General features: G+C 34.4%; 2 protein-coding genes and 1 long non-coding RNA gene across 5 annotated transcripts in view; 1 reads left to right on the top strand and 2 right to left on the bottom strand.

Annotated features, from left to right (window-relative positions):
* LOC129795400 (beta-1-syntrophin) overlaps positions 1 to 15,107 on the bottom strand; it is an 89,580-nt gene that overhangs the window by 24,213 nt on the left and 50,260 nt on the right. The window lies entirely within an intron of this gene.
* On the bottom strand, positions 2,817 to 4,865 carry LOC129795420 (uncharacterized). Of its 2 annotated transcripts, XR_008751128.1 has the most exons (5): positions 4,755 to 4,865; positions 4,322 to 4,508; positions 4,023 to 4,252; positions 3,851 to 3,892; positions 2,817 to 3,763 (listed from the first exon to the last, which is right to left on the bottom strand). It is a non-coding gene; the product is annotated as an uncharacterized LOC129795420 (long non-coding RNA). The 2 variants fall into 2 exon arrangements; XR_008751127.1 differs by lacking the exon at positions 4,755 to 4,865 and having other exon boundaries at positions 3,851 to 4,252; positions 4,322 to 4,532.
* LOC129795415 (clavesin-2-like) lies at positions 11,829 to 14,119 on the top strand. Its single transcript, XM_055836655.1, has 2 exons — positions 11,829 to 12,571; positions 13,763 to 14,119. The coding sequence occupies exons 1-2, from the start codon at positions 11,927 to 11,929 to the stop codon at positions 14,012 to 14,014; spliced, it is 897 nt and encodes a 298-aa protein (XP_055692630.1). The 5' UTR covers positions 11,829 to 11,926; the 3' UTR covers positions 14,015 to 14,119.

Below are 15,107 nucleotides of genomic sequence, written 5' to 3'. Positions count from 1 at the left end.
AACTCGGCATCATGATGACAAGAGGAGATTGAATAGGGCGACTGAGGAACTCAAAGTTTTGCAGCGAGACCACACGAATGCCTCTGTTGGACATTATTTGTCCAAACTTACTCCAACCCAGGCTACTGACTACAACCTGTGGAAGCTAACAAGGAATTTAAAGAGGCCACAAAAAACCAATCCACCAATTTTGAATAAACATCAACAATGGGCCAGGAGTGACGAAGAAAAGGCAACCGCTTTTGCTGAGCATCTTGAGGAGGTTTTCGCCCCATGGAATTCCACTGCGACTGATTTGGTCGAGGAGTCGGTTTTGGGCTTCTTGGAGTCACCTTTCCAGATGGATCTCCCAATCAGGAGTTTTAAAGCCAAAGAGGTGAAACACGTGATCCGTAAGCAGCTCAATCCAAAGAAGGCCCCGGGCTTTGATTTGATAACTGGAAGACTGCTCCAGGAGTTGTCCCCGAAAGGTCTCGCAATGACAACCCAGATCTTCAACGCATGTTTGCGATTGGGTTATATGCCGGCACAGTGGAAGGTGGCTCAAATCACAATGCTCCCAAAACCAGGAAAAAAGCCTGAGTTGGTCGAGTCTCATAGACCCATCAGTCTCTTGCCGGTTTTGTCCAAAGTGTTCGAGAAACTTTTTCTCGGCCGCCTGAGGCCAATCCTGGAGGAAAATATGCTGATTCCAGAGCATCAGTTCGGTTTTAGAAACAATCATGCCACTGTGGAGCAGGTACACCGATTGGTGAACACAATAAATCTTGGATTAGAAAACAGAAAGTACTGCACGGCTGCGTTCATCGACATAAGTCAGGCGTTCGACAAGGTGTGGCACCTGGGACTTTTGTTTAAATTGAAGTGTGCCCTCCCCTACCCTTTTTTCACAGTACTAAAATCATACTTGGAAAATCGGCACTATTATGTAAAACATGGGAATCACAGCACAGACTTACATGAAATTAGATCCGGAGTGCCCCAGGGCAGTGTTTTAGGGCCAATGCTCTATTTGGTTTTCACCCAAGATCTCCCGGTCAGGGCGGACACAGTTACCCACACTTTTGCAGACGATACTGCAATAATTGCCACTCATGAGGACCCAGGGGCTGCTGCGAGTGTCCTGCAGAGACATGTGGATGATATTGGGGACTGGCTGGGGCGGTGGAGAGTGAGAGCCAACGAAACCAAATCAGTGCATGTAACTTTTACGACAAGGAAAGGAACCTGCCCACCAATCACCTTAAACAACAAACAAATACCTCAAGCTGATGAGGTTAGGTATCTTGGCCTCCATCTGGACAAGAGGTTGACGTGGCACAAACACATATGGACAAAAAGAAAGCAGCTGGGCTTGAGGATGAGAGACATGTATTGGTACATGGGGCGGAAATCAAAATTGTCAACTTACAATAAAGTGTTGCTCTACAAAACTGTGATAGTGCCAATATGGAGTTATGGCTGCCAGCTCTGGGGATCGGCGTGCTCCTCTAGTGTTGATATCCTCGAGAGGTTCCAAAGCAAAACGCTGAGACAAATTGTGAATGCCCCCTACTACGTTCCAAATGAACTTTTGAGACGTGATTTAGAGGTGCCCTCAGTGAAAGAAGCAATTAGAACATATAGTGAAAAGTACAAAGAAAGACTAAACTTGCACCCAAATCAGTCAGTGAGGAGAGATATTTTGCAGAGAGACAAAAGTGAAAGAAGACTTAAGAAGAAGTGGCCATGTGATCTTTATAGTGAACAATAGATGACTCAAAGTGTTGTGGGCTCAGTGGATCCCACATGGCGCGCCCCTCTTAAATTCCAAATTATCATTATAATTTGTGGTTTGAGAGGAAAAGACACAAAAAGTTCAAATGTGTTTAACACAGAAGTGCAAACAGTGGAGATAAAAAAAAAAAAAAAAAAAAAATTGTTTCTTTGAAGCTATGAACTGTTTTTAGCTTTTGATTACTTTTTAATAATTCATGGATTTATCTATTCCATTCTCGACCGATTGACATTAATCTTCTAACTTTAATTATAACTTCATTCTTTTAACTGATGAAATTGAGTTAACTATCTGTTTTTGTTGATAGAATAATTTCCACTTTTTTATAGAAAAAAAATCGTTCTTTTTTATTTAAACAAATTATCTTTGAGTATTTTAGTTAATTTTCTTATATTCGCTTTCCTGATTTACTTTCAATTTTTTGACTGATTTTCTTTGTTCATTTACCTAATTTTCTTTCACTTCCTTCACTAATTAATTTCAGTGATTTTGAATGTTTCATTCGGCGATATTTTTCAATCACGGTATTGTCTTTCTATTTCACAGAAATATTGTGCAAATTTTTATCTTTTCACACAAAAAATCAATATTATTTTCACTTTGACTGATTCATTCAGTTAAAGTGGCTTATCAATGACTTTTTCACTAATCTTTGCATTTTCGCTGAAGTATTTTTAAAAGTGTACTTGTTTGTTCGAGAGTATCATCCAAAAACAATACTTAACAACCCGTTGGTAACCCAATTTTCATTTTTAATCCTCAAATGTCTTAAAGAACAATTTCCAATCTTTATACATATTAGAACAAGCCCTTTATTTATTCTTCTATGATTTTAGTTTAATTTTATCCAAAAGGATTTTTTTCTATTTTTTCTTTCAAAATTAATTTAAAAAAAAATTATGTCTCATGTGGAAAAGGTGAAAAAGACACCGTGTGAAAGTCAAAGAGAAGAAATATTTCCAAAACAGGGGGTAGACAAAACCCTTTTTTACCCGAACACAGCAAATAATGGCGGACGGTTTGCACCCGTCACCGTAAATCTGTCGATGTCGAGTCGATATCGAACGACAAAATCGAGCATATCAACAGACGATTTGCCGACGCATAGATCGATTCGTCTGCCGACATTTAACATTGAATGCCCTATCCCCGTGAGACTTTTTTTTGGTGCAAAATCGGTCAATAAATCGGTTCGAAATCGACCCCAGTCGGCTCGAAAATCGACCCTACTATTGTGACGTCATAACCGATGCCGTCTGCAGACCATCGGTCTATTTTTAATTAAAAAATCGAGTTTTCTTTATATTTTTCTATTTTATTTAATAATATGAAATAAAATACAAAATATTACATAATTTTACAAGAAAAATTACAAAAATAACATTTTTTCGCCTGATGATGAATTTCATTAAGAATTATTAGAAAAAAACCTATTTATATTTTTTAACATTTTTTAAATCTTTTTTCTTCTTTTAAAATATTTTTCAATTTATATTATATTTTTTGTCTTTGATATGTTTTTTTTATAAATCATCATAATCATTTATAAATAAAAAATTATCATTTTTTACACATCATCATCACTTTTTACTCAAAAAAATGATGATTTTTCACAATTTTTCTGGATAAAATTATTATTATGGAAAATAGGATATTTTGCAAAAAGGGTATGATTAGGGTATGGAAAAGGGCACATTTAATCAATTTTGATAAGGTAAATTAATTTTGGGCTTATCTGCATGTGAATCCCATGATGCATGCTGTAACACGAAGATCTTCGACGACGGAAGCTTGAAGAACGTCGTTTTTTTAATACTGAAGAATTGCGAGTGCCTCTGGTGTCTCCGATGGTATTCCCCTAAGGGGCAGCTAGACTCCCACGCAGAGTTGTGGATGTTTCCGTAGATGGTATCCCTCTGAGGGGCAGCTAGCTTCCCACGTGGATTTATAAAAGTCACAGTCGCGTGTACGTTGATATGGACACCCCTTGTAGATACTTCCGGCATAGAAAGACAAGCAAAAATTTAATCATTAGATAAATTAAAAACAAAATAATTTCTAAAGTATACATACCATTTTTCAAGCCTTCGTTTTATGACCTTTCGACCCATCCATCTGCAAAAAAATCGACAAAATTTACTATTTAATTTAATTTTAATTTTACATAAAGGAAACGTATAAACTCCTTTCTCATAAATAGCTTGGAATGGGTAAAGGCAGCCGTGAAATAATAATGCAGACTTACCGGAGAAATTGGATGACTTCTGCTCCCGTTGCAGTCATCTCTTAGCCAGATTCAGTCTTGGCGGTGACTTCCTTGACTGACGTGATACTCCCGTAGCCCTTAATGAGATGCACTTCTTCTTGAAGAGCTGCGCAATGTCCATGGGTATTATTGAGGAGAGGTTTCGATGGGATATATCACACATTGAGGCAGGTGACACCACATGTGTCGTTCTTCTCAATGCAAAGGGTCTGGATAAAAAGAAATTTATCAGTTCTTACTGAATCAAGGAAACAAACCAAACTTAACGTGTTTCGTACCTTCATCCCCAACTGGGCAGCTTTAATAGCAGCCAGCCTCCGGAGCCGGAACCAATGATCACCAGACCAACCTCCTCACCACATGGGTGTCCCTCCTGCCCAGAACACTCAGTGCTGGTCGTTGATTCCGCAACACGAGGTTTCCACCATAAATCTAAAACCATCACACACGGCAAGGATCAAGATCCTGCCAAGAAAAATTCAATAAAATTTACCTAAAAATGAGGGTTGTATGAAATTGTTAGAGACTCTGAAAAACAGTGACCCCAAAGAAGGCAAATATTAAATTGCAGATTTGGAAGATTTATTGGCCGGATTTTCAGAATCCCCCATGTTCTGACCATAATCTAGCATCTAAACTAAAGTTTATTTTACATTTATCACTAATTCTGTATCTAAATTAATTATTTTATGAAAAAATAGAAAAACTTACCTGATATTTTCACTTTTGCACCAAAAAATTGACATACCGACGTTATCGGCAGACGTCGAAGCCGAAATCGACCTATTTAAAAGACACCGACATAATCGGCTGACATCGAGACCGATTTCGGTCTACGAAATCGGATGTTAATGCCGACGGAATCGACGAGCCGATCCCATACGGTGACGGGGGGTGTCTCAGCGAGTGAGCAGTGAATTCCTATGAAAATAGAGTTTTTGTCTACCCCCTGTTCCAAAAGGATGAATAAAATGAATGTCTGAGTGAAAAGGCAATTTAGCGAGGCTGGGAAGGGGGAGTATTATGACGGAATAAAATGTTTCGCTTTTTAATGTTTAACACTGAAGTTATGCATGAAAATGTTGTTATAATGTTTTCATTTATGGAGTCATCACGCAAAACGTAATTAACCATTTTGCAGTTGTGACTTCACCCCGCAATGCCTGGCAAACACACACACACAATACAAAATTAATTTAATGCAATAATATAACCCAACATATTTTCATCACTTTAAATGCCACTTTAACAAATATGATTGTTGCTCTCCTATAAGTAAATACTATAATTAGACGTAAATGTTGCCAACACGGGTGGAAAATTTACATTAAATTAATTTACCAAAGGAAGAAAGTGCGCCAACTGAAAATTTCCCATCAACCTCTTCCTTTCCCCCTTCCCTTACTCCCACTCCACCCCCTCTACCTCCTTCTGGAAGGAAAATTCTTCACGAGCCATTTAGCAACCGCCATACCACATTTCCCGCAATTTTCATGTCTGACGGGTGAATTTATTGTTAACAAGAAGAGTCAATTTGTGATTAATAAACCATAAATGATTCCTTCAAGTCACTTATCAACCCCCTCTCCCTCCCAACCTTGGTTATTCTTTTGTATCAGGTACTACAACAATATATATAATACATTTTAGCAACAGCAACAACAATGTTACAAAATACTTCAATTAACACGCTAAGAAGGGGTATGATACAGGGAAATTGAGTTTTTTACGCGAAGTGTAAAAAAATCAGAGAAGTAGTAAATTAACCCGGTTGGACCATTGACTGTCTTTTTATTATTTCTTGATTATATTTCTAATTGAATAATGTTTTGTAATTTGTCTTTTCAAGAAAATATTGGTGTAATAAAATCTACAAAAAGTCTGTATTAAGTAAATCAGCATAGAGACTTTTTATTTTGTCTTTGGCAGTCGGATAATTACAAAGAACTAGATTGAAATTAGCTAGAATTTTTGCAATTTATGTATCTTCAGGTGTATCTTAAGAAAACACCAAGGATTAGTTAAAAAGAAAAATCCATTTGTAAAGGAAAAGTGAGTTTTTTACATGGGGTGTAAAAGAAATCAGAGAAGTAGTAAATTAACCCGGCTGGACCATTGTCTGTCTGTTTTGTTTTCTGCTCATTTTTTCTGTTAAAAAATGTTTCATGATTTGTTTTTTCAATGAAAAATAATTTTTACTCTCAAGAAAATATTGGTGTAATAAAATCTACAAATAGTTTGTATCAAATAAATCAGCACAGAGACAATTTATTTAGTCTTTGCCAGTCAGGTAATTGCCAAGAACAAGCTTAAAATTATCTAGAAAATCTTTTTTTTTTTACTTTTAAAGGCAAAAAGAAAAATCCACTTATAATCACAAAAGCTTCCTCGCAAAAAGTCAAAAAGGAAAAAAAATGGGGCAAAGCAAAGCTTCAGGAAAATTGTGAATGATTTCCATGGCTTTCACGCCATTTATTTCCCTGACACGGCCTCTGATTTCCCCAAAATACAAACGTATGTGTAGTGTAGATGTTATGAAGGAAGAAGAAGTGGATGAATGGTTGAATCACCTCTTGGGAAAACTGCACATTTCCGAATTTTTCCTCTCACACACTTTTCTCTACCTCATCACACCCCTCCGCCCCCTTCTCATTGCCCCTTGACGTAGGACGCCAAGAATTTATGGAGTAGAAAATCAAATCATATTTCTTCGTTATATGTGTGTAAAAGGGAAAACTTTACAGACAATGAGAAAGAAAAAAGATGTGGCTTGAAAAAAAATGTTCATGGATAGATATATAGATATTTTGTATTTATTTTAGGGTGGTGGGAAAGCTGAAAGCTTTTGTAAATATCAGATAAAGGAAATTTGCGTGAAAATATGAGAAAAAGATGTATATTGAGTTGATTTATTCTCTGAACTTTTCACGACAAAATCTGGCTGATGTTGTGCTGATTTCGCCCTAAAAATCAGTTTAATAACTCAAATGATAATTTAAAAATTCGTATGCATTCTTTGAATTGAAAATTAATTTGATAAAACATTTATTTCGACGCATAAAATCACTAAAATTGTGACTAAATACTTGAGATATTTTTAAAATTCAAATATGTCTGATATTGTACTGATTTCGACCCAAAAAATCAATTTAATGGGACAAATTAAAATTTCCTTTTTAAAGTTTTAATGCACTGAAAAAAAACTGATTTAACTTTAATTTCGACTTTGTATCGGAATAATTTTCTGCAGGGAAATACATATATCCAATGTCATGCTGATTTCGACCCAAAAAGAACGCAAAATTCAATTACTTTCAACCAATAAACATGTAAGAATATCCCTGATAATGGCACAAAGGAATAGAAAATATGGATTGTGTGAATTAAATCCTCGAAATAGAATGTAAAATATCCTTTTCTATCCAGTGTGGCTTACATACGCCGTCGCAAGGTTCAAAAAGTGAAACAAAACAAAATGTATAAAAAGCTCTCTTACCCCAAAAAGCCTTCGGGATATATAGAAGGGAAGTGGTTTGAGAAAATATATACGCACACAGTGTGGGAAGAAAAATATAAAATATTCAACAAAACATTTGCCACACACACAAAGTGTTACTTTTGTGCTTAACTTTCTGATAAACTTTTCCTTATACTCTCACAGGCAAAAAATATAACAAAGAAACGATATATTATAAATTTTTAAATTTTGGGTATTAATTTGCCATATTGATGTGACAATGAAAAATTAAACAGAAGGAGAAAAAGTTGAGCTTTAGAGAAGTTTAAGAATTTCAAAACTTTTTTATATGTAAACTGAAAACGATATTTTCTGTTTAAATTTCATTTATTGAAAGGAGTCTGTTCAATTTTGTCTCTGTTCGTGGGATTATTTTGATACAGAACATCTTTAAAAAAAAACTTAAAAGACTTTTAATGTTTAAATTTTGTTGCTTATAAAAGAATTTTTTTGAATAAATTACTAAATGTCTGTGTAGATTAATCTATTAATGTACAGGGTGGCCAGAAAATTAGGGCATGATTTTAACCGCGAATAACTTTTGATTGGATTGAGATATCTCAAAACTTCTGCCGCCAAAATATGCGTAAACTCAAAAAATTCTATTTGATTTTTATTTCAAGTCGATATCCTAACAATTGGAGCCGCTAGAGCAAAAAAACGTGAAAAAAAAGCGTTTTGTCGATGAAAAATATACTTCTTTTCATGTCAAATTCATGTCATGTCAAATAATATCTGCTTTAACTCAAAAATATTCTTAAAACTAGTCAACCCGAGCCCCCAATCACGCGTGAGCAAACTCAACTTTAAGCTATAAAAGGGGGGCGTATATTAGTAGGGGGTAATGGATAATACGGGACCTCGAAAAATTTTTAAAATAAAAAAAATCCCGTTATCTGACCCTTCAGCAGGTAGAAAATGGGAAAAAATCAAATTTTTTTGTGGGGGCGCTATAAAGGGGGGTTGGGGCGGAATCCCATATAGCGCTTGCAAATTGACCCCCTCTACTCCCCTACCAAATTTCATCAAGATCGGCCCAGCCGTTTTGGAGGAGTTCATGTGCCACAGACAAACAAACATTTCAGCTTTATATATTAAGACGAGGTAAATTGTCGCTTCGCTCCAATTTACCTCGCCCCGCTTCGCGGGGATTTGTTGCGCTTCGCGCAAATTTTATATAGAGAAAATAATTGAGATGAAAAAAGTCCAATAGAAAATGTATTCGTTGGTAAAAACCGCATGGTATCAGTAGTCTCTGTACCAAATTTCATCACGATCGGACCAACGGTGTAGAAATGCATAAATGAACAGGAACGAAATTTTAGAGAGACCTTTCTTTATTATATAGAAGAAGATGGGCCACACAAAAACCTCCAACAGATATTTCAAAGGGAAAAAGTGAATTTCACACAACATTTATGGCGCCGAATTCAAAAAGTAGTCAAAAAAGCGTGATTTTTATATGGGGGCTATATGAAGGGGGGCTCTGGGGGGAAAATGAATGTCGTTGGTAAAAACCGCCTGGTATCAGGAGTCTCTGTACCAAATTTCATCACGATCGGACCAACGGTGTAGAAATGCATAAATGAACAGGAACGAAATTTTAGAGAGACCTTTCTTTATTATATAGATGATTGAATATTTGGTCGCATAAAGTCAGGAAAGGCTTCTTAATTTTAAATTTAGTCAAATATTCAATTTCACCTGTACCTGGCCACCCTGTATAAGCCACGCCTCAATTGAAACTTATACTTCCCTATAAATGAATAAAACGACAATTTAAGTTTTTCAATAAAGATTCTTTCATTGTTTTTAGGATAAAAGATGATTACTCGGTTTAATGGGTTTTATCTGAAACACATGAAGCATATGTTTTATACGTTATAAAGAGAAAATAAAGTACAATGGGGGCGTGGCTTAGGTATTTTCTTACGTATGATCTTTTCACCACTTTTCCATTTTTTCCAAGAACGAATGATTTTTCTTTTTACATATTCTTCTTGGCATTTTTGACTTTAATTGTTTTTTTAATAATAGCTTGAAAGCCCCTAAAATGAATAAACTCCTCCAAATTGACATAACTTTTGCAATTTATTCAAGGAAAATCATTAAAATTCATTCAAAAATAAATAAAAACTAAAAAAAATCTCTTAAAATTCAATCTTTAGTGATTCCTTAAACCCCTTGAAAAGAGAGCTTTAATAAAATAAATCCCCAAACAGTGTGTGATGTATTGAAAATCATGTTCAGCAGAGAATGTGGATTGAAATTGACAATTATGGATTCCAAAACGTTTCCAGCGAATGGTGGTATTTTAATGGATTAATACATGACTAAAGTATCCATGGATGACGCTCCGAAAGGAAGATAGGAATGCCCTCAAATTCCGGGGGCTATTAAGGGTTTAGTGGTTTTAGTGTAATTAATCAAAAGTGGATTAAAATTGGAAAACCACACCTACAAATAATTGATTCTCACTTGTCACGACCAGCTGGTATGGCTATGCGGTAAATTTGTACATATATCAGCGAACATACATATATTATGTATTATATGTAGCTATAGGTGTACATAAAAGAGTAAAATATAGCGCAATTTTAGGTATTATTTTAGGTGTAAAAGCTCTGTGAACGTACTCGCTCGATTTCAAATTTTATATTGAAACAGATTTAGAAACTGTCGCGTGGGTGGAAAGACAAAAGAGACAGAGAGTTAGCCCATATAATATATGGAGAGATAATGGTGTAACACACAATATAGGTTTGAAAATCTATATAGTTTTCCATTGTACGTCGTGTGAAAGGGCCCAAAGACTTACCCAAAATAGATTGAAAGTTTACGAAAGTTTCAGATAAAACGAAGATATTCTACGAAAACTTGCAATCAAGCTTTACAATTTTTTCCAATTCATAATTTTGCTGTGAAAATCCATTTTCCAAAAAAAAAGGGTTTTCTTTAGAATGAAAAAAAAACCATCCCTGTCAAAACCTTCGATGCTCCACTGATTTGGGGGAGAACTCCACTATCAAACACAAAAAAGCTCTCTATATAGCATCGCCACTATTTACAGCTGCTGTGATGGAAAAAAGCTCTCCTCTTTGCGTGGCATTCAACCAAGCAGGGAGAAAAACTATGAATTATAGTGGTTTCATTTTTATGGTGCTCCAAACAACTCGACAGTTATGAATTGGAACGAACGACAGCAATTTGTAGTCTTTTTTTTCATTCACAACCCTCCACCCCCCTCCCCCACACACCCCATCTATTCCTTGACATGAAGTGAAGCATTTTTGCACTACCAAGAGCCGCGTTGTACTAAATCATTCCTCTTTTTTTTTCGGAGAAATTCCCATTTTTGCTGGATTTTTTTGTTAATCCTTTGACTCATTTCAACGATTTTTGATTTCTGGATTCGTTTGAATTTTTTTTGCAGTTTGTTGGGAGGAAATAACGAAAAAGTTAGCACAGGTGGAATGAAAATATATCTCTCTCATGTCACAATTTTCATGATGAACAAAGGTAAATCATTTCTTAAATTAAGGACGAAAAGAGTTAAGAGTGTTAAGGGAAAGTCTTTAAATCTTATAGACCTTGATGGAAAATTATTAAATTAATAAAATTGAGGTTAAAATGAGGTTATGTTCAATACGAAAAAGCTTTTAATCTGTTAAATTACACGAGAATTTTAAATGAGTGGCTTTAGGATTTAAAAAAAAATGTTAAACTAAAATGATGCAGAATACAATTAAAAATGAAAGAGTTCAACTAACATTGAAGAATCTAATAAAATGTTAAATTTTAAGCCAAAATTAGGTTATATAGAAGCTCTTTGAAACATGAATTTGTTATTTCATAGTTCAAAAAAATCTTTAAATTCAATCTAAAATATGAAAAAAATCTCAAAAAACGATAATTCAATGAGAGATTTTGAAAAATAAACGAAATTTTAGGTTAAAATTAGGTTATGTTGAATGGCAATAAACATGGCGGCTGAATAAAATTCAAGAATGGCGTCAAGTTCATTAAAAAACTAATTTTTCATGACATTTCCCACTTTCAAAAAGTTTTTAAGTCTAATTTTTGAATAGAAATGAAAATTAAATCACTTCCCGGGAAATTTTAAAGCTTTTCTTTGACTAACCTTATCCCAGTCTCCCATAAATCTAATAAATTCTCTTTCCATCCACACTGCTACGTCGTTATCGAATGACGAATGTATGTATATATTAATTTAGCATTTGACTTTACAAACATCGTTAAGTGCTTTAGAGAAAATTGAATAAATTTTCGAATCATTTCTCCTCAGTTATTCTCAATTTTCTTTCTACTGCAGACGCTTTTCTTTTGTTTGTAATTAATTTTCTAAATGGAACGGAAAAATAGTAAAGTGAAAGAAGACAAAAATGTTCGCGTGAAAGCTCTTGAGCAATTTCGTAAAATACTAATGAAAAATCCCAAAATTAAAAATGTGCAAACTGACGATGAATTCCTTCTGAGATTTTTGAGAACGAAGAATTTCTCCGTGCCCGATGCAATGCACCTCCTTGAGAACTACTTGAGTACTCACAAGAGATTCCCGCGTCTTTTTATGGACCTCAGTGCTGATTTGGGGGACTTTACTGGCCTTGCTGATGCCACGTTCCTGTACGTTCTTCCGCAGACGGACAAAAAGGGACGCCTTGTGCTCTTTTGTGTTATAAAGAATTTCAACATAAAACAATGGACTCTGGAGGATTTCTTGAGATACGCCAATCTCGCCTTTGAGTACCTATCACTGGATGAGAGATCACAGACAAATGGGGTGGTTCAAGTTGTGGATTTTAGAGAGGAATCCGTGGGATTTTTTACCCAATGCACCCCCTCGAGAATTGTTGAGTTCTCGAAATGCTGGCAAAATACCTTCCCACTCTGCATCCAAGAAATCTACTTTATTGGTCTCCCGAGTTATGCTGAGAGTTGTTTGCAGATTTTTAAAATATTTCTCGGAGAAAAACTTAAAGGTGTCGTTAAGGTATGTTCTTTAGGAGGCCAGAATTATTCGGAAAATTAATCTCTGTAAGATTAAAGACTAAAAAGATTAAGAAAAATCAACTAAAGATTTCTATAAATTCATTTAAATCAACTTATTGGTGTAAAAATAGATTTTTAACTGAAATATTAAAAATTTTGGCTGCAAGAGGTAAAGAAACTTGTGAAGAAAAGATCAAATTATCATATTTAGAAGCGTTAAGAACGCAATTTTCAACCAATTTAATTTTTATACATCAATTAATTGATTTCTACTGAATTTTTAAAACGTTGTAGAAGATATTGAATGAGGATTCACAATGAATTCTGCCTTAATTATTTTTTCAAACCAGGCTAAAGTTTTTTAAGTCAAACTTTTTTTTTTCAACTGGGCCTAAGTTTTTTCGGGGTGAACCTTTTAAGGTTCTAAGAAGGCTGAAATGCGGTTAAATATAGTTAGAAGCTCAGTCTAACCTAACCTTAAAAAAAACTTAAGCTTTAACCTATAAAACAAACCTAGCTTTTAACCTAGGTTTAAAATTTATGTCTGGTTTAAAAACTTTATTAGAAATGGTTTTGAAATAAGGCTTAATTAAAAGAAAATCTTAAACCTAACTTAAAAATTTTAAGCCGTCATGAAACCCTTTCTAGCTTAAAAAATTTTAGGCCTGGTTTAAAAACTTTAAGCCTGGTTTTGAAATAAGGCTTAATTAAAAGAAAAACTTAAATCTAGCTTAAAAATTTTCACAGCCGTCATGGAACTCTTTTTAGCTTAAAAATATTTTGGCCTGGTTTTAAAAACTTTATTAGAAATGGTTTTGAAATAAGGCTTAATTAAAAGAAAATCTTAAACCTAGCTTAAGAATTTTCACAGCCGCCATGAAACCCTTTTTAGTTTAAAAAATTTGTAGGCCTGGTTTTAAAAACTTTAGGCCTGGTTTTGAAATAAGGCTTAGTTTAAGAAAAAAACCTAATCCTAACTTAAAAACATTTAGGCCCAGTTTAGGCCTAACTTAAAGAATTTAAATCTAGCTAATAAAACTGACGCCTTATTAAGACTGATTAAACCTGACTTAGGAAACTTAAACTGGACTTAGCAGAGAATTTCACTCATTAAGCCCTTTTCTATACGATTCTAGGCCAACAATAGTATACATCAGTTCTGCTTTAACTTTAAACTTAAACATTCTTTTAGGTCTCAAAGAATTGGAAGGAAGTCTCAAAGGAAGTTGGGCTCTCTATTTTCCCAAAAGAATTTGGTGGAAAAACTCCAGCCGCACAGATAAATAAGCAATACAAAAAATCCCTTCTTGAGGCGAAAAAGGAAATTCTCTCCGTGAATCAAATGGATATTTCACTGAAGAAAACTGTCAGCTTCGGAAAAACCTACGATATTGATCTTGATAAAGAAATTGTTGTGAATTTTCTTAAAATTCTCTCTGATTAGATATTAATGGAAATCGAATGAAAATATAGCAAAAGGTTGGAGTAATAAAATATATTTATTGACACGAAATGCCCAAATATTCGCCAGATAAATACCCCTTGCTGCTGAAACATTTATTATTTCAGAGAAAATTCAAAGTTTTTCATCATGATTGTTCTCCCAGTGATAACAGGAAAATTGAATGGAAATGAATCAGGAAAATATTCCAAGATATTGTCTAAATTACAAACACTAAACGAAAAAATGTTATATTCAAGAAAACTTCACCGTTGATTTCCCAAAAAAAAAAACGAAAGGAAATTTCATCATCACAGAGCAACATGAATTACGACCAACTTCCAAAGAAAATACTTCCGTGATGCAACATCGATGGGATTTAACCGACACCCCCCGCAGAAAACACATCTCGAAATTCCTTCCACGAATCCCCCTAAATTTCTCCCAAGCTTGGGAAAATCTTGAAACTTTATCTTCGCCGGGAAAGAGAGGAAGTGGAAAAAAGGTAAAAACCCGTAAAATATAATTCACATGAAGAGAAAGAGAGATGCGTCACGTTTTTTCAATGAGAAAAATCAACGAGGAAAAATTAATTTATTGATAAAAATAAAAATTTCAATTTTTATCTAAAGGTTGTTGTGAATCATTAGAGAGAAAATCGAGAAAGAGAAGTGAATGCATTTTGTAGTGAGATATGGAGCTAATTGAAGCTTTTTCTCTTTCAAACCGAAAGTTTGACCTCGCACTGACCTCTTAAATGTTCTGATTTTGAATAAAATTCATTAAATACCAGGGGCGTAACTAAAAAATATTCAAGGATTTATTTTGAATTTTTCAGTTGAAAAAACGTTAGAAATTAGTTAAAAATTTAATTGACATTTTTTTGCAAACGTATGACATTTCCTTTTTGACGTTTTAGGTTAATTTTCTAACGTTTCGCGTTTCTTTTGTAAGGCTTAACATTCGTTTTAATGCCTGACGCTTCATTTCTAACGTTTGACAATTTTTTATTTGACGTTCCTTTGTTTTAACACGTTCATGTTTCGCTTGACATTCTTCAACGTTTGATGTTAATTTTTTTGACATTTCTTATCGA

The sequence above is a fragment of the Lutzomyia longipalpis genome, chromosome 4 (genome assembly GCF_024334085.1).
Source record: "Lutzomyia longipalpis isolate SR_M1_2022 chromosome 4, ASM2433408v1".
Classification (NCBI taxonomy): Eukaryota; Metazoa; Arthropoda; class Insecta; order Diptera; family Psychodidae; genus Lutzomyia; species Lutzomyia longipalpis.
This window is presented reverse-complemented; position numbering and strand designations above follow the sequence as displayed.

Coding starts and splice junctions, on each gene's coding strand:
- LOC129795415 (XM_055836655.1), top strand. CDS start 11,927: ATGGAACGGAAAAATAGTAAAGTGAAAGAAGACAAAAATGTTCGCGTG. Junction 12,572..13,762: donor AACTTAAAGGTGTCGTTAAG/GTATGTTCTTTA, acceptor ACATTCTTTTAG/GTCTCAAAGAATTGGAAGGA.